The sequence below is a fragment of the Physeter macrocephalus genome, chromosome 6, assembly GCF_002837175.3.
Source record: "Physeter macrocephalus isolate SW-GA chromosome 6, ASM283717v5, whole genome shotgun sequence".
Taxonomy (NCBI): Eukaryota; Metazoa; Chordata; class Mammalia; order Artiodactyla; family Physeteridae; genus Physeter; species Physeter macrocephalus.
The window spans coordinates 74,455,490-74,476,326 of NC_041219.1; the positions used below are offsets into that span (position 1 = coordinate 74,455,490).

The window sequence follows — 20,837 nt, forward strand, 5'->3', positions numbered from 1 at the left end:
GGAGCCTGTGCTCTGCAACGGAAGAGGCCACAACAGTGAGAGGCCCGCGTACCGCAAAAAAAAAAAAAAAAGTTAAAAATCAAACTTATTAAATATAGCCATAACTACAATAATTTGTTATTGGATACACAATATTGAAAAGATGTAAATTGTAACAGCAATAACCTAGAATGTGAGGGGCAGAGGATTAAATATATAAAGTTTCTATATGCTATTGAAGTTAAGTTGTTATCAGCTTAAAATAGGATGTTTTATGTAAGCCTTATGGTAACCACAAAGGAAGAACTTTCTGTGGTAGGTTCACAAAAGACTAGAGTAAAGGAGTCAAAGCATTCTGCCACAAAAAGTAATCATTCACAAAACAAGGTAGCAAGAGAAGAAGCAAAGAACAAAGGATCTACAAAACGGTCAGAAAACAATAAAAAGGCAATAGTAAGTCTTAACCTATCAATAATTACTTTAAGCATAATTGGATTAAATTCTTAATCAGAAGGCATAGAAAGGCTGAATGGATAAAAAAAAGAAGATCCAATAATGTGCTGCCTACAAGACACTCACTTCAAGAACACACATAGACTGAGAGTGAAGGGATGGAAAAAGTTATTTCAAGCAAATGGTAACGAAAAGAAAGCAGGGGGAGCTATAGTTATATCAGACAAAATAGACTTTTAAGCTTAAAATAGTCAAGAGAGACAAGAAGGTCATTATATAATGATAAAGGGGTCAATTCATCAAGAAGATAGAACAATTGTAAATAATTGTGCATCCAACATCAGAGCACCAAAATACATAAAGCAAATACTAACAATGAAAAGAGGAAATAAACAGCCATACAATAATAATTGAGGACTTTAATACCCCCCTCAATAATGGATAGATCATTCAGACAGAGAATCAATAAGGAAACAGCAGATTTGAATTAGACCAAATAGATCTAACAGGCAAAATCGGAACATTCCATCCCATTGCGGCAGAATGCGTATATTTTTCTTAAGTGAACATGGAACATTTTCTAGGAGAGATCATGTGTTAGGCTACAAGACAAGTCTCAACAAATTCAAGAAGATAAGGATCACATCAAGTATCTTTTCTGACCACAACAGTATGAAACTAGAAATAATAACAGGAGGAAAGCTGGAAAATTTACAAATACATGAAATTAAATAACACAGTCATGAACAACTAATGGATCAAAGAAGAAATCAAAAGAGAAATTTTTAAAATGTGAAACAATTGAAAATGAAAACACAGCAAACCAAAACTTGCAGGATGTAGCAAAATCTTCTAAGAGGGAAGTTTATAGTGATAAATGTAAAGCATACATTAAGAAAAAGGAAAGCTCTCAAATAAGCAATGTAACTTTACACCTCAAGGAACTAGAAAAAGAACAAGCTAAGCCCAAAGTTAGTAGAAGGAAGCAAATAATAAAGATCAAAGCAGAAATGAGTGAAATAGAGAATAGGAAAACAATAGAAAAGATGAACAAAACTAAGAGTTGATTCTTTGAAAAAACAAAATTGAGAAACCTTCAGCTAGACTAACCAGGAAAGAAAGAGGACCCAAATAAATAAAATTATAATTGAAAGAGGAGATATTACCCTGATACCACAGAAATACAAAGGATCATAAGAGACTACTATGAACAATTACATGCCAACAAATTAGGCAACTTAGAAGAAATCAATTCCTAAAAACATACAACCTACCAAGAATGAATCGTGAAGAAACAGAAAATCTGAACAAACCAGTAATGAGCAAGGAGATTGAATCAGTAATCAAAAATCTCCCAAATTAATATCCTAAATATACAAGGGACTCATACAACTCAGTAGCAAATTAACAATCCAATAGAAAAATGGGCAAAGGATCTGAAAAAACATTTTTCCAAAGAAGAGATTCAGATGGCCAACAGTTACATGAAAAGGTACTCAGCATCACAAATCATCAGAGAAATGCAAATCAAAATGAGATATCACTCTATACTGGTTATAAAGGGTATTATCAAAAAGACAAGAGATAAGTGTTATTGAGGATGTGGACAAATGGGAACTCTTGTACACTACTGGTGGGAATGTAAATTGGTACAGCCACTATGGAAAACAGTATGGAGGTTCCTCAAAAAATTAAAAATACAACTACCATATGGTCTGGCAATTCTACTTCTGGTATCTATCCAAAGGAAATAAAGTTACTTTCAGAGATACTGCTGCACCCTCATGTTATAATAGCCAAGACATGGAAACAATCTAACTGCTCATTAATGGATGAATGGATAAAGAAAATGGTACACACACACACACACACACACACACACACACACACACACACACACACACACCTCACTGGAATATTATTCAACCACGAAAAAGGAAATCTTGCCATTTGTGACAACACGCATGGACCTTGGGGGCATTATGCTAAGTGAAATCAGTCAAACAGAGAAAGAAATACTGTATGATCTCACTTAGATGTGGAATATAAAAAAACTGAAACTCATAGAAACAGAGAGCAGCTTGGTGATTGCAGTGTGCCAGAGGTGAGGATGGGGTGGAGAGGGGGAGTAGGTGAAGGTGGTCAAAGTGTACAAACTTCCAGTTTCGTTTTGTTTTTTTTTTCATGGAAAGGCATTTTATTTTAATTATAGCAGTATGTACATGTCAATCCCAAACTCCCAATCTATCCCTCCCCCTCACCCTTCCCCCCGGTAACCATAAGTACTTCTCTAAGTCTGTGAGTCTGTTTCTGTTTTGTAAGTTCATTTGTATCATTTTTTTTTAAGATTCCACATAAAGATTCCACATATAAGCGATATCATATGATATTTGTCTTCCTCTGTCTGACTTCACTTACAAACTTCCAGTTTTAAGATGAATAACTTCTGGGGATATAATGTACAACATGGTGGCTATAGTTAACAATATTATACTGTTACTTGAAAGTATTTGTAAGTATTGTATATTTGAAAGTTGCTAGGAGAGTGGATTTTCTTTTTTTTTCTTTTTTTTTTTTTTTTTTTTGGTGGTAGGCGGACCTCCCTTTGTTGTGGCCTCTCCCGTTGCGGAGCACAGGCTCTGGACGCGCAGGCCCAGCGGCCATGGCTCACGGGCCCAGCCGCTCCGCGGCATGTGGGATCCTCCCAGACCGGGGCGCGAACCCGGTTCCCCTGCATCGGCAGGCGGACGCGCAACCACTGCGCCACCAGGGAAGCCCTAGGAGAGTGGATTTTAAAAGTTCTCACTAGACACACAAAAAAATTGTAACTATATGAGGTGATGGATGTGTTAACTAACATTATGATAATTGCCTCTGAATATATACATATATGAAATCATTACGTTGTACATCTCAAAGTTACACCATCTTATATATAAATTATATGTCAATAAAGCTAGAAAAACATACACATGAACACAGATGATGTGTAGAAAGATGTCTGATGATAGACTGGACCCCACCAAGAAGGTTTTCCCCCAAATTGTGGCTACTTTCAGGTAGGGAATAGATTGCATTATTTTAAAGTTTCCATGTCTGTGATTTATTGGTAAAATTGAATATTTTTCATATGTTTGTTAGCTACTTTTACTTATATATATTTGTCAATCAGTATTAGCCACTTACTAGTAACGTTTTTATTGTCTCTTTACAACTTTAATGTTATAAAAGCTGTTACGAACTTTATATATGTTTTAAGAAATATAATTTGTTATTTTAACATGGGTATAAGGTATTTTTAACAAAGGCGTTTAATATATACTGTTACTTTGCAATTTCGCTTAAAATACTATCCTTTAATCTTGTTTGACATACATATATGTATATTCCAAATTTTTCTGTAATGATTCCTAGCACTATTTTCATTGTGATGATTTCCTTTTAAGACAGTCCTTTTCCTTTAAAAGATCAGTTATTCATCTTATTCTCTTGAAGTTTAATTTTTCCTTTTACTTTTATTTGCTGTTCTTTTCCATCCTTTTCTTTCCCTTCCCTTTCTTTTTCCTTCCTTTCTGTTTTTTCCTTTAGTTTTTATGTTCACCCTTTTGAACCACTTGAAATTTATTTTGATCTTTGGAGTGAAATGAACATCTGACTTGCTTTTGTTTCCAAATAGATAACCAGTTGTCCCAACACATTAATTGAATAATTCTTCCCTTCCTTCCCCGATCTATGATGAGATTTCTTCATTAAAAAGCCAACAGTTTTTTTTGTTTGTTTGTTTTGTTTTGGATCAAGGTTATTCCAGGGATTTTATTTTATTTTTTTATTTTTTCGGTATGCGGGCCTCTCACTGTTGTGGCCTCTCCCGTTGCGGAGCACAGGCTCCGGATGCGCAGGCTCAGCGGCCGTGGCTCACGGGCCCAGCCGCTCCGCGGCATGTGGGATCTCCCCGGACCGGGGCACGAACCCCTGTCCCCTGCATTGGCAGGTGGATTCTCAACCACTGCGCCAGCAGGGAAGCCCAGGGATTTTATGAATGTTGTTCTCCCTCTCCTCCTCCTTGCTACTTTTGTGAGCAGGATTATTTTTCCATTTCTAAATGTCTATTTTTTTTTTTTTTTTTTTGTGGTATGCGGGCCTCCCTCTGTTGCGGCGTCTCCCGTTGCGGAGCACAGGCTCCGGGCGCGCAGGCTCAGCGGCCATGGCTCACGGGCCCAGCCGCTCCGCGGCACGAGGGATCCTCCCAGACCGGGGCGCGAACCCGGTTCCCCTGCATCAGCAGGCGGACGCGCAACCACTGCGCCACCAGGGAAGCCCTAAATGTCTATCTTTAAAATTAACCTTTTAAAGCATAAATTTTAACCTTCAGGTTGAACACTTTATTTAGAAAATCATTGTCTTACTTTCAGTGACCCATATTCTTTATAACAGAGGCGAAAAACAGAGAACTCATGTTGTTGGGTATTGGAAGTAGATGGGAGCATGACCGTCTGACAAGGCACAGGGAGGGGTAGTTCTCTTGGCGCATTCAATGTCTTTGTTCATCTTACTCCTCCACCTCCCAATTCAGAGCCACAGCTTAAGTCTGGGAGCCCAGAAGCCTCCAGATCACTCGTAACCCCTCACCCCCTCTCATGCTCTCTCGGTCTCCAAGAACTTCTCTAGGCTACTAACTTCATGTTTGTAAATTCTATAATTTCTACATATATGAATTCTATATGTAAATAAAATATTAATAAGGATATATTTTTATAGTTATAATCTATTAATCCTTGTTTTTTTCCCATTTTATTTTTGTTGTTTTGCTTCTGCATAATTCTCCATTACAAATAGCTTTGAAGTCCTCACTCTGGTCCTCCCTTACTCTCCCCCTCCCCCCTTCCCCCCATGCCCCCCACTTCTTGCCTTGCAAATGGTGATTTTTTTTTTTTCCTCTTTTAGTCTAATAAAGGCGAGTATGTTCCTGTGTGTGTTTATGAGGGTACCAATTAATAGAACTTGATCTAAAATTCTTTTAGGGATGCCTCTACTATCTAAAAGGTTTGTTTGTTTGTTTTACCATTCTGGTGCTAAATTATCAGTATCTAAGTTGTTCGTCATTTCAGCTGAGGTAGTTTAGTTTTTATTTATTTATTTTTAAAATTTTTTAAAAATAAATTTTATTTATTTATTTTTGGCTGTGTTGGGTCTTCGTTGCTGCGCGTGGGCTTTCTCTAGTTGCGGCGAGCGGGGGCTACTCTTCGTTGCAGCGCGCGGGCTTCTCATTGCGGTGGCTTCTCTTGTTGCGGAGCACGGGCTGTAGTGATTCTCCTGAGACAACAGACATCCACTCTACTTATAATCTATTTACTGTGTTTAGTGCCAAGAGCTTTTGTTTTTCATTAGTTAATGTGACTCGCTCCATTTGGTGTGTGTCCTGTTCACTAGTCCAGAGGAGCGAATTCATACAGACAGTTGTCCTTGCTTTCTATGTGTCATAAGCCTGGTGGTGATGGCACAGTGGTGCTGAAATCAACATTATCATTTTTATTTTCAAACCTGTTTTACAAAGAGGCATTTTTTCCTGCTGACCAAAATATAGTTCAAAGGTTGAGCTCCCAAAAGCTTATTTAGCTATAGTAATACTGTTAATAGCAGACTCTTTAAGTATGTTGATCCGAATAATTACTAAAAATCCCTCTGCACGTTGTTTTTTTTAACTTGAGAAGGGAAAGTGTTTATGAAGTAAATGTAAACAATTAAGCTAAATTAAACTGAATTAAATTTGCCAAACAAAGTAGTAGTAATTTTATCTAAAAACTGGCCTGTTTACAGATCTTAATGTTTAGGTAAGGTAGTACCCCATTTTTCTCAAAAATATTCAGAAAGAAGCCATCTATTCTTAAATATATTTACAAAATTAAATTTTCTATCGCTATAGCTGTCTAGTAATGCATTAGATCTTGCCTGCAAAAGATGCTTATGTCGCGGAGCTTCTGGGCCCGTGAGCCATGGCCACTGAGCTTGCGCGTCCGGAGCCTGTGCTCCGCAGCGGGAGAGGCCACGACAATGAGATGCCCGCGTACCGCAAAAAAAAAAAAAAAAAAAAAATGAGCCAGATGTGTTTAAAATATTTTCTCATTTATATATTGATTTATCAAACACATGACATTTCTCTGTGCTAGGCACCGTTCTAAGTCTTTTATAAATATTAACTTCCATGATTCCTGTAAGTCTTGCATTAACGTAATAAGCATGTACACAAGTTGGCCATCATTATCTTTATTTTAGTCAACAGGAAACTGAAGCACAGAAAGTTTAAGTAATTTGCCTAAACTCACACAGCCAGTGAGTGTCTGAGCCAGAATTCAGACCTAGCAATCTGGGCCTTCATCACTGTGCTCTGCCATCATTGGAGCATCACATCAACTCTATAAGGCTGGCATGGTTTATATCCATTTTAGAGACATGGATCCTGTGTCTGGTGAAATAACTCAGGATCAGCCTTGAACTTATTTTCGTTCCCCACCGTTAGCTCTTCTTATACTTCCTATTCTTACTAATGATATCAACATTTACCCAGTCATCCAAATCTGAAATTGAATGATAGATTTCAGTGTTTTCAGTTGAGTATCTGAGCCCTTCTTTTAATCTCTTCTGCTACTTTGTGAAATTGGGCCCTTATTATTCTGCACTAAACCAGGACTGGAATCTCAAATGCTTACGGAAGCAGGCAGGTAATGCAAGGAGTGAAGGAGGCTGGGCCTGAGGGAAGAAAGTTGGCGGACTCTGGCAGGATGCGGCTTGCAAGGGGCCTGCTTCTTCTGTCCTTGCTGCCTACTTGCAGGCAGGAACATGGGTTCAAATTTGACAGACTTGATTTTTGGAGAGGAACCAGAAATCTGGATTTTTACGTGAAACCTTCTACTTTCTGAATCATAGTGCAAGTCGCACAAAATATGGCTGCAGGCCACCAGTTTGTAACCCCTGAGTGTTTATTACTGAGTCCCCTAACCTGATTTACACTCCTCGAGTCTAGTCTACTCCCAGCCTTCTTGCCATCTTCCCTGTGCTAGCATAATCTATCCGAAGTGCCAATCAGATAGAATTTTAGGGGTGGTTAGGCGGATTAAAAGTATTAAAACATGTAACATTTTTAGAAAAGTTCTTGTACTGGGCTACGCACTCAATTAATGTTCTTTATTGGCTGTTAGTTCTTCACTTAATTAAAAGCCTTAAATGACTCCCATTTATACTCAGGATAATTTTTTAACATGGCATAAAAGGTATTTTATCATGATTCCTGACTTTCCACCTTCATCTTTGGCTGTTTCACCAAATGTATACTCAAGCCCTTCTCTACACTCAAGTGTGTCAGTTGATTTCACACCCTTTCACCTCTTCCTCTTCTGCCCTGGCCGTCTGATTTGTGAACTCTTATCCTTCCCAACCCACCAACAAGATTGAATTCAGGCATCTCCTCCTCTCTTAAACCTCTGACTACACTTTTCCTTGAGTTTCCCTTGTGTCCCCGTAGGATTGTGAACTCCCTAAGGGCAGGGACTGTATTTTATCAGTCTTAGTACTTTGTGCAGTGCTGGAAGGTAGTGTATATCTGCAGTAAATGTTGGTTGGAAATAATACAACTAGTAAAAGTTAGTGCTGGGACTTGAACTCTCATCTGACTGTGAATTTCTTGCTCTTCGGATTGTACCTCATAGAGGAAAGAAGCTGTGGCTGCTCTGTTATCATTAGGGACCCAGCGGACACAGTGTCCAACCTGAGGACCTGTTGCAGCCTAGGACACTATGGTGGCAACTAATGATGAATCTAGGAAAATTTTTATACCCTAAGGCATTAATGATACTCTGAAATATAGTATGAGGAAACTAAGGTGAAATCATCGGTTAAATAGTGTTTTACCAGTCAGGTAAAGCAGCTCTGTTTTCCTATTTTAGAAGTGTGATGGCAAATGCTCGGAGACACTACATGTATTTATAGATGGCCTGAGTGCCAGATTTGTTATCTCCTTTCCCCAGGCTTGATAAACACGAAAGAATGCTGGACTCAACGACTGGTAGAGTCTCCATTAATGAATAGGGGAGTCTGGAGAAAACACATGAACAGGAAATCCAAGGGCACCTAGTGTTGTTTTTATCAGTCCAGGAATTCTAGACTTGCAAATTGTATCCTGTTCTTTTTCTGGCTAAAGAAAGGGCTTTAGTAAAAGACAAAGAACAGTGGGAAATCCATTAGAGGAATAAATCTGCAGTATAATAAGTGCCAGTCATCCAGATCATTCTTTTTAATAATTTGGTCACTTCTGTTCTTAGTTATGTTTAATTTGAGTTTTATAAAGCCTGTTTGTGTCTGGTTAGAGAGTAATAATTTTTTCTTGTTTTTTTAAGCTAATCTCTAAAAGATGTTATTCAGTCAAGACTGAGGGTGGGATTTTTGGCTTTTTCTGTAGTTGTATCTCTCAAGTAGGATTTGTCTCTCTGAAGGTTAACATAACAGTAAGTGATTCTGTAGTTTTTAATCCAAAGGAAATTATTAGATATGGGACATATATAATTTACAATCCATTAAATTTGAGTTCAGTTACTCATCGTCATTTACAGAATGCCGACTGTGTGCTCAGCACTTTGCCAGGTGCTGTAATACTTCCGTTACAAAGATGAATAGACATAGGTTTTGCTCTGATTTTGTTTTTAAACAGGGCTTGCACACTTGCATGTATGTATAACTAGAATGGAAAGACCATAGTGATGATGGTTAAATTATATAGTGTTTGGAAGTTGTTTTTCATTAGTCGATATCCACTTCTGAATCTTGGAGTTATAAACTCATTACGTCTTTATATGGGAGAAACCTGATCTTTTCTTTACCCCTCTTTTATAAAGACCTCAGGTTCAAAAATCTTTATCTAAAACAATTTCATATTTATTTCTGTACTGTTAATGTAAACAATTTCTGTAGTTTGGAATTGTTTTCAATTCCCTAACTTTTTTATGTTTCACAAAAATTTCCCCCCAAGTTTTTCTCAGTAATATTTCTGCCCACTGCTAGCCCCCCCAATTTTGCATCATCTGGGAAAGCCCGGTCAGTAGTAGGGCTTAATATTGGCCATCTCTTCTAGCCACTTTGAAGTGGGCAGAGGTGTCCTGGGCAGGATAGCAATCGATCTTTTTTTTTTTTAAGATTCCACCTTATCCTCATGCCATTAAGCAGTTAAATTGCATAACAGTTCTCTGTTTTGATGCCATGCTTACCAAGCAGTCTTCTTCAGTCTGTACATCCAGTTTGTCTACAAGGACGGAGCACATTTGCCCAGAGATACAAGTATCTGTTTCGTGTTCCTCAGTTTCTTATTGTGTGAATCAGCAAATTGCCATTATGTCTTGTGTATCAGTCTCTTGTGAACTTTGCGAGGATAAAGGAGCTTCCAGAATTCCCTTGTCCTGGGACGCTGGCAGCTGAAGGCCAGACCTTGCTTCTTGCCAGACAGAGCAGAGCAGCGTGTCAGCTGCCTTCCAAGGCTACACCCTGAGTTCATCATACATCTTTCTTTCCAACTTCTACAAATATTACTGATGTGTTATTTCTTTGTGCTTTTTTTCAAGGGGCATGGCTTTGTTTGTTAGTCTTTTTACCATTCACTTTTTGAAAGGAAACTGTAGACAACTATAGTTGGGTCTTGACCTTTTTTCCTCCTGCAAATTGGCAAACCAATCTGAAAATTCTCTATCAGGTACAGATACTCTGGACAAATCAGAAAGCACTCTAAAATGTCTAGGTATTAATTACTCTTCCTTGGAGTTTCTAAGTCCCCCTCCCCCAGATATTGAAAAAGAGTAGCAGGCACTTTTTTACCAGTGTTTAAAGATAACTATCTATAAATTTAAATTTTATATGCCTAAAGAGGCTCCCTAGAATACTATTGCAAATGTATATACCTAACCCTCTTTTGAGGATTCAGGATACATATTAACGATGCCAGGAAGTCTTGCAGTAAGAAACTTTGTATAATCTGGATTTCCTAAATTTATTTGAATTCCTCCACTTCTAGTCCATCCTCCCAGCTCCCCCCTCCTCACCAAATCCCCAAATCCCAGTTAGCAAACATGATTTGGGATGTTTGCTATATACAATCCCATTCCCTCTTTTCCTTTCTTTGACTTTTCTGCATCTGATCCTGAAACATAAAACACGAACCCAGTTGAGATTTCCGAAGATGGTATGGCAGCATTGCCTTAGGTAGCATTCCAAGCTTAGTGCTTGAAAATCACTTGGCCAGAATAATTCTTGAGCTTATTTTTATTACTGTTTAAAAAATAATGCTCACTATTATTAAAGCACATTAAAAAATTAAACTAGATGCCTAAAATAATGTCTTACATTTGTATAATTTCTGGGTTATATTATCTCAGATAGCCTTAGAGTAGGCCTGTGAACGAGGCAGAGCAAGTACCGTAATTCCTGTCTGGGCCGGAAAGTGACTTGAGTTCAGAGCGTTCTGGTGATTTGCATAAGACCATGTGATCCGTTAGCAGCAGGACCTGGATTAGAACTCTAAATATCTGACTCCAAGGTTCAGTAAGTTTCTTTTTCCACAGTTGCCAACCTTTATAGGCAGTTTTTGCTAATTTTTTCAACTCTCCTCCCATACCGCCCCCTCCCCCCGCCATTTGATAGGTGGACTCCTTCACTCAATAATGCCTACTGTGTGTGCAGTACGGTGCTATCAAGGTGAACACTCAAAAATGATTCAGAAAAAGTTCTTGCCCAGAGGTGTTCCTAGTTTAGTGGGATAGGCAGGTGAAGTGATCAGCACCAGTCCTGGGAGTATTTGTTACAAATGGTAGAGAGCACACTTGAAAGAATGCCATTTGGCCCCTTCTGGTCCATCGATGTCTCTTCTGGCAGGGAACCTTAGAGAAGTCACCGCAGTAAGGCTTCAGACAAACTGGGCTGTAAAGGATCAGCAGGATGCCTGCATATAGAGTGTAGGACATAACTGCGTTCAGGAATAGGTCATGTGAGGGCTTGGAGGCATGAAAGGGCCAAGTATGTTGGGAGAAGAGTGAGTGGTGAGGAAGGGCAGCAGATAAGGCCAGAAGGGCGAGTTGGAGACAGCACTTGGGTGGGGTTGGACTCTGCAGCTCACCAGCTGTGTGGCTTGTCCAAGCTTCACTTCCTTTCTCTACCAGGCTGCTGTGAGGAAGAAATGCAGTCATGCCCAGAAGTGCCACTGCCTTAAATCCTCAGGCAAGAAAAGGGGGAAGTTAATGAATAAACTCTCATCAAGTTTCTGTTAGATACCAGCACTCCGCGTTCGTGAGTTTTCTTTGTTTATCTTGCTAAGCTAATTTGACTTGCTGTACGTGCCATGAACAATTTAAACAAGTTAATGCGATCAGCTTCTTGTTAGAAAAAGATTTATAGTAGTCAGCAGAGGAACAAGTTTATGATGTTAAAATAATAGATGCAATTTTAGACATAATGAGGCTCAAGCAGTAAATTGAGGTATAAACCCACTAAGACAACAGTGGACCTGGGAGTTTGCCGTAGTTAAATTGTTTACTTTCAACCTGTATTTGACGTGTTTCACATGAAGAACGAGAAAGGTCTTGGTTCCTTCCATTATCCCTGGAGTATAGCCCAGTTCAGGTCAATATCCAGGGCTCTGTCTTTATGTAGTTAAAGAGAGGTAGGTGTTGGGGAGTAGGGGGCAGATTTGGAAGAATACTTTTCAGCTAAGATTGCAACATTGGATGGTCACCCTGGCAATCTGGATCTCCTCTAGGATAGTCTGTTATGATTCCCATCCAGATAAGCAAAAACCTCTTTAATGTATGGAACCATTCTAGGTTTTTTGTTTGTTTTTTGTGGGGTTTTTTTTTTTTTTTGGTCTAGATGTGGACTATGGTAGGTAAGTCTCTTAGGGTCAGTGCCCACCTATAGCAGCCACCAGAGTTCAGTCTTACATTCCTTATCTTGTCTAATTGTCCACATTATCTTCTTTTTTTTCTTTTTTTGGCCATACCGCGTGGCATGTGGGATCTTAGTTCCCTGACCAGGGATCGAACCCGTGCTCCCTGCAGTGGAAGTGCGGAGTCTTAACCACTGGACCACCAGGAAAGTCCCCACATTATCTTCTTTAAACCAGCACTTTGTTTGACTGGCTCAGTGGTTTTTAAAGTTGGCTTTAAGTAGACAAACATTGTCCAGGAAAAGCCATAAAACTTCCATGTTGTCACCTGGCTTGATTCATACATTTTTGTTTCCTGCCTGGTTCCTACAGGCATTTGAGTTTCATTTGAATGTCTTAACTGTTAGGGTAAAATGTTGTTGCCTAGTAGAAATTAAACCATTTCTAGAGTTTGTTAAAAGGGGTAGAAAGTTTTCTTTCTATTGAGTAATTTGTGTCTCTGTGTTGTTCTAGTTTCTGTTACTATGGCAATGACGGCAGGGACCACAACCACCTCTCCTATGAGCAACCATACCCGGGAAAGGGTGACTGTGGCCAAGCTCACGCTGGAGAATTTTTACAGCAACCTAATTTTACAGCATGAAGAGAGAGAAACCAGGTATAGTAAAGGCTGGTCACAATTTTCTGTGTAGTTAAATAAGCTGTTATACTGCAAGTGGGGTGTAAGCATGTTGTCCATGAATAATATAAATATTGTGGGTCCCTGTATGCTGACAGTATACCTGGTTCCTTGTTTTATTTTCAGAGAATAGTGTCTTGTCCTGGGCACCCATATACTTACATCACATGTCAATTGATGTTTTAAACAAAACGTTTCTAACCATGAAATTATGGTATATCTTTATACTTTCTTTTTTTTTATACTTTCTTTGAGAGGGCTACTTAATGACTGCCTTTAATCCAGAAACATTTGTAGTGTTGTGTGTATATCAGTGGAAATGGGAGAATTATAAAAAGAATGAATGACGTTATTTTGCCTTCAGGAAACGTATAGTAAAGGAGATAATGCACATGAATATTACATGAAAGGGTGAAAAGTATGCCCTTTGAGAAGGGCAGAGAAGGGGGAGATTGTCTTTGACTAAGGCAACTGGGAAGGCTTCATAAGTGGTGGTGGCATTTAAACAGAGCTCCTAAGGAAGAGTACTATTTATATACACATAAAAGGGAGAAGAAAGAGGTTAAAGAGCAGGAGGAAGCATATCAGACAGAAGAAAGCACCTTTACTGCCAGGTCAGGCACTGTCCAGTTTAACTCAAGCTGGATTTTTACCGTTTCCTGAGAGCCTTGGATGCTTTGTAGTGGAGCTATTTTCATGGTAGTAAAGAGCCTTGAAAACTCTTGAACAGAAGATTTAAATGATCACAGGTGTTTCTCTGGAAGATTACTTTAGTTGTGATGTACAGAGTGGATTGTGGGAGGAGGGGCTGAAAACAGGACAGGCGGCCGCGCTGGAGTCCAGGCCCGTGGAAAGGAGGCTTGCTGTGGGATTATGACAACAACAGTAGGGCAGAGCTGAGTGAGAAGGACAGACAAAACATGGAAACTACCCAAATATGGAATGTGAGAGAAATTAGTCCATGCTGGCTCGGAAATTTCACACCTGGGCAACCAGAAAGTGGTACAACTTAGTGAAACAGAACTCGAGGGGAAGAATCTGGTTTTGAACATACTTTTGGGCAGGTCCAACTACAGATTAGACGTGGCTGGGGAGAGAATTAGAACTAGAAAATGCAACTTCAGTAACTATTCAAAAGTCAACTTAGAGTGAGGAAATATAAGAGAGAGCTAAGAAACGTGGAGAAGAGTGAGGAGAGCAAACATATCTTTGATCAAATTTACTAAAGGAAGAGGGGAAAGAGAACTAAGAGTTTGCCATAGCAGAAATTCCAAAAGATTCAACTTAGGCAGAAGGAAAATGATCACATTCAGAAGATCTAAATGTAAATATGTGGCTAAATCTCAGCCAAAATTGACTGTGTAAGAAAAATCAACAATAATGATAATGCCATATGTATTTAAAAATATATATTTTCCTGCAGTAGACTGTCAGTCAAGAGGGAAGTAAGTGGAATTAAATTGTTCTTAGAGATCAGTGTGTCTCTAAGGATAGGGATACAACACAGAAAGGGGTAAAGATTGGTTAATTTAAGGCTTTGACAAATTAAGTGTACATGTAATTTCTAGGGTAGCCACTAAAAGAATAAAAATAGAGTTTGTAACTTTCAAACTAATAGAAGGAAAAAAAATGGATGGGGGAAAAATAAGTTCAGAAGAAGCCAAGGGAAAAAGAAAAACTGAAATACCAAAAGGCAGGCACAAGTAGAAATTAGGAATTTTAAATTAGAAATAATAAACCATAAATAAACCATAAATAAATAATAAACCATAAATTAAAAATAAATCCAAACATGTAAGAAATTATACTAATTGTAAATGTAATGAAAGTCTCTGGAAGTGAGCAGATCATCAAGGGAGACTGAATAAAGTAAAAGAGAACCAAGGAAGGAAAGACCTATATTTTTTTGACAGTCACTCAAGTTATTCATCAGAATTTTAAAGGTTCATTGTCTTTTATTGCTGAAACCTTAAAATAATTCAGTTTTGCCCTCTGTTCCCAAACAAAGGAAAATAGGAATAAAAGTATCTACTGTTATTAAAAAAAAAAAAAAAGCATGGTGGTGCCATGGAAGTCAAATTAAATAGTCAGCTATTTTCTAGAAGCTTATACTTTAAGAAACATGTGATGAATTTTTAAGGCTTAATTAACTGGATAAATGCATAAGACAAATAAAGTACGAATCAGAACAAAGCATAAGATCATTTTAGAAGGAAAGCCATTTTTAGAAAGGTACAAGAGAAGTCCATGGGTCTTCTCATTTAGGTATGGAAATGAATAAAAGTTATTGCATGTCTCCCCAGAAGGAGGGATAATTTTCTGAAATATTAGCTTTAGCAAGGATTGAGGAAAGGGGACAGTAGGGATTTGCCAGAAGAATAAAGTTGTTTGTATATTGATAGTCCTCCTGGGTTAATGGTCCTCTTACTCTTTGGATTCTTCCTGCAGAGAAGAAAACTCAAATCATTCAACAAGCAGCTCTGTGGCGCCTGGAGGTGCCTGATGGCAGGCACAGAATCCAGCATTAGGAACTTAGTCCATTGGAAGGGTTGGGGTTGGGTGAATAATGTGTAAAAAAAGATAAAAATCAGTGTGATTAGCATCAGGGTAGGTGCTTATTACTAGAATTGAGAAAGTCAGTGAAGGATATACTTTTAGGTGCTGATTTATGAACAGGCTTTAGGTATTTTTGTTATGAATTTTCCATAAGAAATAAAAAGGATCTGAACAGTGGTTTAGGAAAGAGCTTATCTTTGAACATATTGTCATAAACAACAAATGCCAAAAGATTTGTATGATGGTTTCAATCCTCAGCCCTTATACCCATTTGGATAAATCCTTGAAAGTTAGTCTTTGTCTGGGATGCTCCAAAACTAATTAGGAAGAGCTCTCCCAGGTTTATCTTTAGGAAAAAGAGCAATACCATAGAAATAAAATACTAATAGTCACTTGGAAATGAGTTGCAAAATGTGTACCACAGCTACCTCTCTGGTTACTAGTTATTTCATCCATCACCCCCCTCACCTGTAGCTTAAGTAACTTTAAGGGTGCATTTTAAAATATTGAAGAACTGAACTTGGCTATACCTAGAAAAGCAAATGTTCTGGTAGTTAATGGGTTATTTTTTAATGTACGTATATGACTTTCCAATTTTCCAAGAATTAGAATAAAATATACTTAATTGCACTGAACACCTTTCTGTGATTAATTAGGAAAATCAAGTTTAGTGTTTAAGTGAAGCACTTAGACAAGCTCCTTTAGCTAATAAGTGTTAAAAAAAACAAGGTTCAAGCACAGGGATATCCACCTTAAAAATTTTTACTTTTAGTCACTGTAGTTACCTTTTTATACATCTAGTATAAACTCTGATAAATGTTAATGATTTTGGAGATTTGAACATTAGATAACAGTTTTCTGTATTAGAACATGAGTCACCTTTGCTAATGATTCATTTAGGCAGCTTTAGAAGTAAATTATTCATTTGGCTAGTATGAGGCAGCTAATTCTGGACTGTATTTATATTTTGAGAAAGAAATATTTATATGTGCATATATATTTATATATATTAGTCACTATTCTTAGTGATGATTTTGATTCAACTTGAAAGATTTTTTTAGCATGGCAAACTGAGTGTAAACTTGAAAAAATAAATGTACATTTCTTAAATGGGAATACTTAGGTACATATTAAAATTTAAATAATTTTTTTTGAAAAGGCAGAAGAAATTAGAAGTGGCTATGGAAGAAGAAGGATTAGCAGATGAAGAGGTAACGTAAGCTGTAATTACTATGACTCTAGTTAACAATACTCTCTTACATAATTGAAAGTTGCTAAATCTTAAATGCTCTCACTACAAAAAAAATATATAGTTATGTGAGGTAATGGATGTGTTAACTAACTTTATTGTGGTCATCATTTCACAATGTACAGTATATACCTGTATCAAATCATCACATTGTAGAGACTTCCCTGGTGGTCCAGTGGTTAGGACACCACGCTTCCACTGCAGGGGGTCCGGGTTCGATCCCTGGTCAGGGGAACTAAGATCCCGCAAGCCCAAGACGAGTGGCATGGCCAAAAAAGAAAAAAAAAAAATCATCACATTGTATACCTTAAAACTTACACAATGTTACATGTCAATTATATCTCAGTAAAAGGGGGAAAAACTACTGTATGAAAGCAACCCCAGTGACTTTTTCTTGTAATGATATCAGATGATTTTATAACGTAGATAATGTAGGTTTCATATCTGAACGTGGGCTTCTTACTTTGTTGCTGTGATGGAAATCTTTGCAAGGGGGCAGCTTTTTTTTTTTTTAATTCCAAGAACATATATATATTCGGTGAATAGTATCTAGTGTGAGGAATAAGAAAAGAGGGCTTCAAGAATAATTGATCAGTTGCCAAATTTCCTTAAATTTTTCCTAAATATTTCTTAAAACCACCCAGTTCACTAGTCTGGTGCCATGAACCCAGTGGTTTAAACTACCGTGTATTTCACCTGAAGAATCACTGCCCCCAACTGGTCTCTCTTCCTCCATTCTCAGCCACATTCCCACTCCCAGTTTTTCTACACACTTCAACCAGGGTTATCTGTCAAAAACCAGATTTGACCATGTCACTCTTTTGCTTAATACCCTACACTGGCTCCCAGGTACTCTTGGGATAAGGCTCTCTTTTTTTTTTTTTTTTTTTTTTTGCGGTACGCAGGCCTCTCACTGCTGTGGCCTCTCCCGTGGCGGAGCACAGGCCCCGGACGTGCAGGCTCAGCGGCCATGGCTCACGGGCCCAGCCGCTCCGCGGCATGCGGGATCTTCCCAGACCGGGGCCCGAACCCGTGTCCCCTGCATCGGCAGGCGGACTCTCAACCACTGCGCCACCAGGGAAGCCCAAGGCTAACTCTTTAACATGGGTGTACAAGGCCCTTTATGATTTGGCCTCTGCTTCCCTCTCTCTAGCCTCATCTCTTGTCACCCTACCGCCAGGCTGACCAACAATGTCAAATTACTTTCATTTCCACGCTCTTGCCTGTGGACCTTTTCCCGCGCTTTTTTTGGCTGCTTGGAACTCTTCCTTCCTCCTGCCTGAGTCTCGTTATTCTTCACGACTCTTTCCATCTCACTTTAGGCATCATGTCCACTGGGACAGAACTCTGTTCCTGTCCCTGTGGCAGCCTTAAAATACCATCTTCCCAGAGTAGAAACTCCTTACATCTCCAGGGCTGTCAGAGGGCGAGAATAAATGTTTGGTGAATAAATGAACAACAGATGGACAATGGATCTCTCCCTAAAGAGTTTACAGATTGGAAGGAAAGATTACATGTGTGTGTAAAAATATGTACACATGATAGAATGTGGCAAACTTTGAAAATATGGAGATTTTTTCCCCTAATTCAGGGGATCAGAAAAGGTTTCATGGAAGAAGTAACAATTGATTTGAATCTTAAAGAAATAGGTAGAATTTACATGATCGTTAAGAGGTATGTACAAAATAATGAATATATGAAGACTATTGAACTTTAATAATGAACTGTATGAAAGCAGATGTCCAAGGGCCAAGCAGGTAACATAAATGAGAAAAGCTGGCCACGCTTGTTTCATAGTGACGTCTTAGGTTATATTCTTTTGATCTAACATACTTTGCATATTCAACTCTTATTTTTCTTTCATTTCCACAAAGAAATAGATTCTTTTTTTGCCTTGTTCTGAAAGATTCATTCGCTCCTCACAGCTTATCTTTTGATAAAGACATACCACTTTTCACTTTACTGAAAGAGAACAAGAGCACCAGCCCGATTATACCTGTCGCCTGGTGACTGGCGCCTTGGTAGGGACTGACCGGTCCCAGAGCTGCTTGCTGCCCACCCAAGGGGGCTGCACCGTTGGCCCAGTGAGGCCAAGTTCCTGTTTTCCAAGAGAAGCTGGAAATCTGGACTTTTATGAAAACACTCGCTTTTTAAAATATTGGCAAGTCATTAGAGTGATTTAAAAACAACTTGGGGGCCCAAATCAAATGCATCTGTGAGTTGAGTACAGCTTGTAGCTTCCGGCTTGTAATCTCTGATTCACACCAGGAAGTACTAAGTACATCTAGAGCTGTTTTCTTTGTTTCTCCTTAAATAACTTATAGAAAATGTGAGGTGATTTTACCCCTAAAAATGCTCATTGGCCCATTATAACCATTTATAAAACATCTAAAATTTTTGGTAAAGGTATTTGAATTCCACAAATGCTTCCTGTTAGGCCCCATACTAGGTCCCAGGCTGTCACATTCTATAAAATAGACATGGTCTCTTAATCTCATGTACAGTATTTTGGAACTATCTTTATGTGGGGTGGGTCTTTTCAAAGTAAAATTGTTTTATAAAAATAAATTCATCCTTAATTTATTCTGTAATAGAAAGTTATTTGTGAAATAATTTGTGAAAGTTATTTGTGAAAACTCAACCATATATAACGTGGCCTTAAAAAGCATTTATGCTGAGATGAAGTTGTTAGCTGACCTCTTTCTTATCTTAAAACTTCTGTGTACGCTGTGTCTTCTGCAAAAACTGAGCACCCTACAGATTGGGAGTTTGAAGAACACCAACTTGAAAAGGAATGGAGAAAGAAAAGAAAATGGCGTATTTCTGGTTTCATCTCACTTAAAATCCCATCGAACATGGAATATTATTTACTCTAATGGAAAACCAAACTGGGCAAGTTTAAGCTGCAAGAGAGCCATGAGATGTTAAGTTTGTCCACAGATTTTTGTTGTTGTCTTTGGAGAGGAAAGAATGTGATTACCGCAAAAATGTTATTTGTTTTTCAAGGTGACTTAATCTATACAGGTTGTGAGCAGATGTATCAATGATTTTTTCGTCGATTTTTTTTTTTTTTTTTTTTTTTTGGAGTTTAATGTGAACTTGTTTAAGCTCTCTCTGGACTACAACAGTGACTCTAATATCATGGATAGATTTTTTTTTTTTTAAGTACTATAACAATGTTGTAGGTGATTTCCCTTTTTTGTAGGATTATATATTCCATACACTGTGATCTCCCTTTTTGCCATTTAATAGCTGTCCCCAAAACTACATAAACATCATTTACTTTTCTGCACTACACAACCTATCAAATACTAATAAGCATTATTTTCTTTGGCTGTCTCTCTTGTCTGTTGATTTTGAGCATAATTTATGAAACTGTGATGAGGTCATCTTTTCCATTCAGATTAGACAAGTTTCTGAACTACATCCAACTGCACACTGTTTTATAATCCATAAAGTCGTTAAGTCCAGAATGCCTTTCAAAATTCTTATATTTGCTCATTTATGTAATTTTAAAAAGGTCTTTGCTGTTTTGAAAGATGGTGGTATAGTGCCACCATGTGGCCTTTTTTAAATTAAATACATAGTTGAAAAGCTACTTTTGAGCTCTCCTTTTGTTTTACTAATAATTCATTTTTCCACATTATTATTCAAAAGGAATTTTTAAACAAAGAAGGTCTTCACTGTTTCCACCATTGATGTGACTTGACTTAGCTGCTTAAAGATATTTAGATTGAAGACATATTTCCTAATTTTATCCTCTTAGATTAACTTTGTTAGAAGTATCAGAATTCCGTTGCGTTAATGATACATACTTGCATATTTCTTTCTTTTTTAAAAAAATAAATTAATTTATTTTTGGCTGCGTTGGGTCTTCGTTGCTGCGTGCGGGCTTTCTCTAGTTGCGGCGTGCGGGGGCTAGTCTTTGTTGCGGTGCGCAGGCTTCTCATTGCAGTGGCTTCTCTTGTTGCAGAGCACGGGCTCTAGGCACGCGGGCTTCAGTAGTT

The 20,837-nt window shown here is 38.1% G+C and overlaps 1 protein-coding gene across 5 annotated transcripts in view; it reads left to right on the forward strand.

Annotated features, from left to right (window-relative positions):
• STK38L (serine/threonine kinase 38 like) overlaps window positions 1-20,837 on the forward strand; it is an 83,500-nt gene that overhangs the window by 42,990 nt on the left and 19,673 nt on the right. For 3 of the 5 annotated variants that reach the window (XM_024129326.3, XM_024129329.3, XM_024129328.3), the window contains exons 2-3: window positions 12,860-13,004; window positions 16,741-16,792. In XM_024129326.3, coding sequence (XP_023985094.1) covers window positions 12,871-13,004; window positions 16,741-16,792 — 186 coding nt within the window. In that variant the 5' untranslated portion in view covers window positions 12,860-12,870. Of the gene's footprint in view, window positions 1-11,624; window positions 11,752-12,859; window positions 13,005-16,740; window positions 16,793-20,837 lie in introns of all 5 variants that reach the window. The other 2 variants (XM_024129327.3, XM_055085518.1) reach the window with 1 other exon arrangement.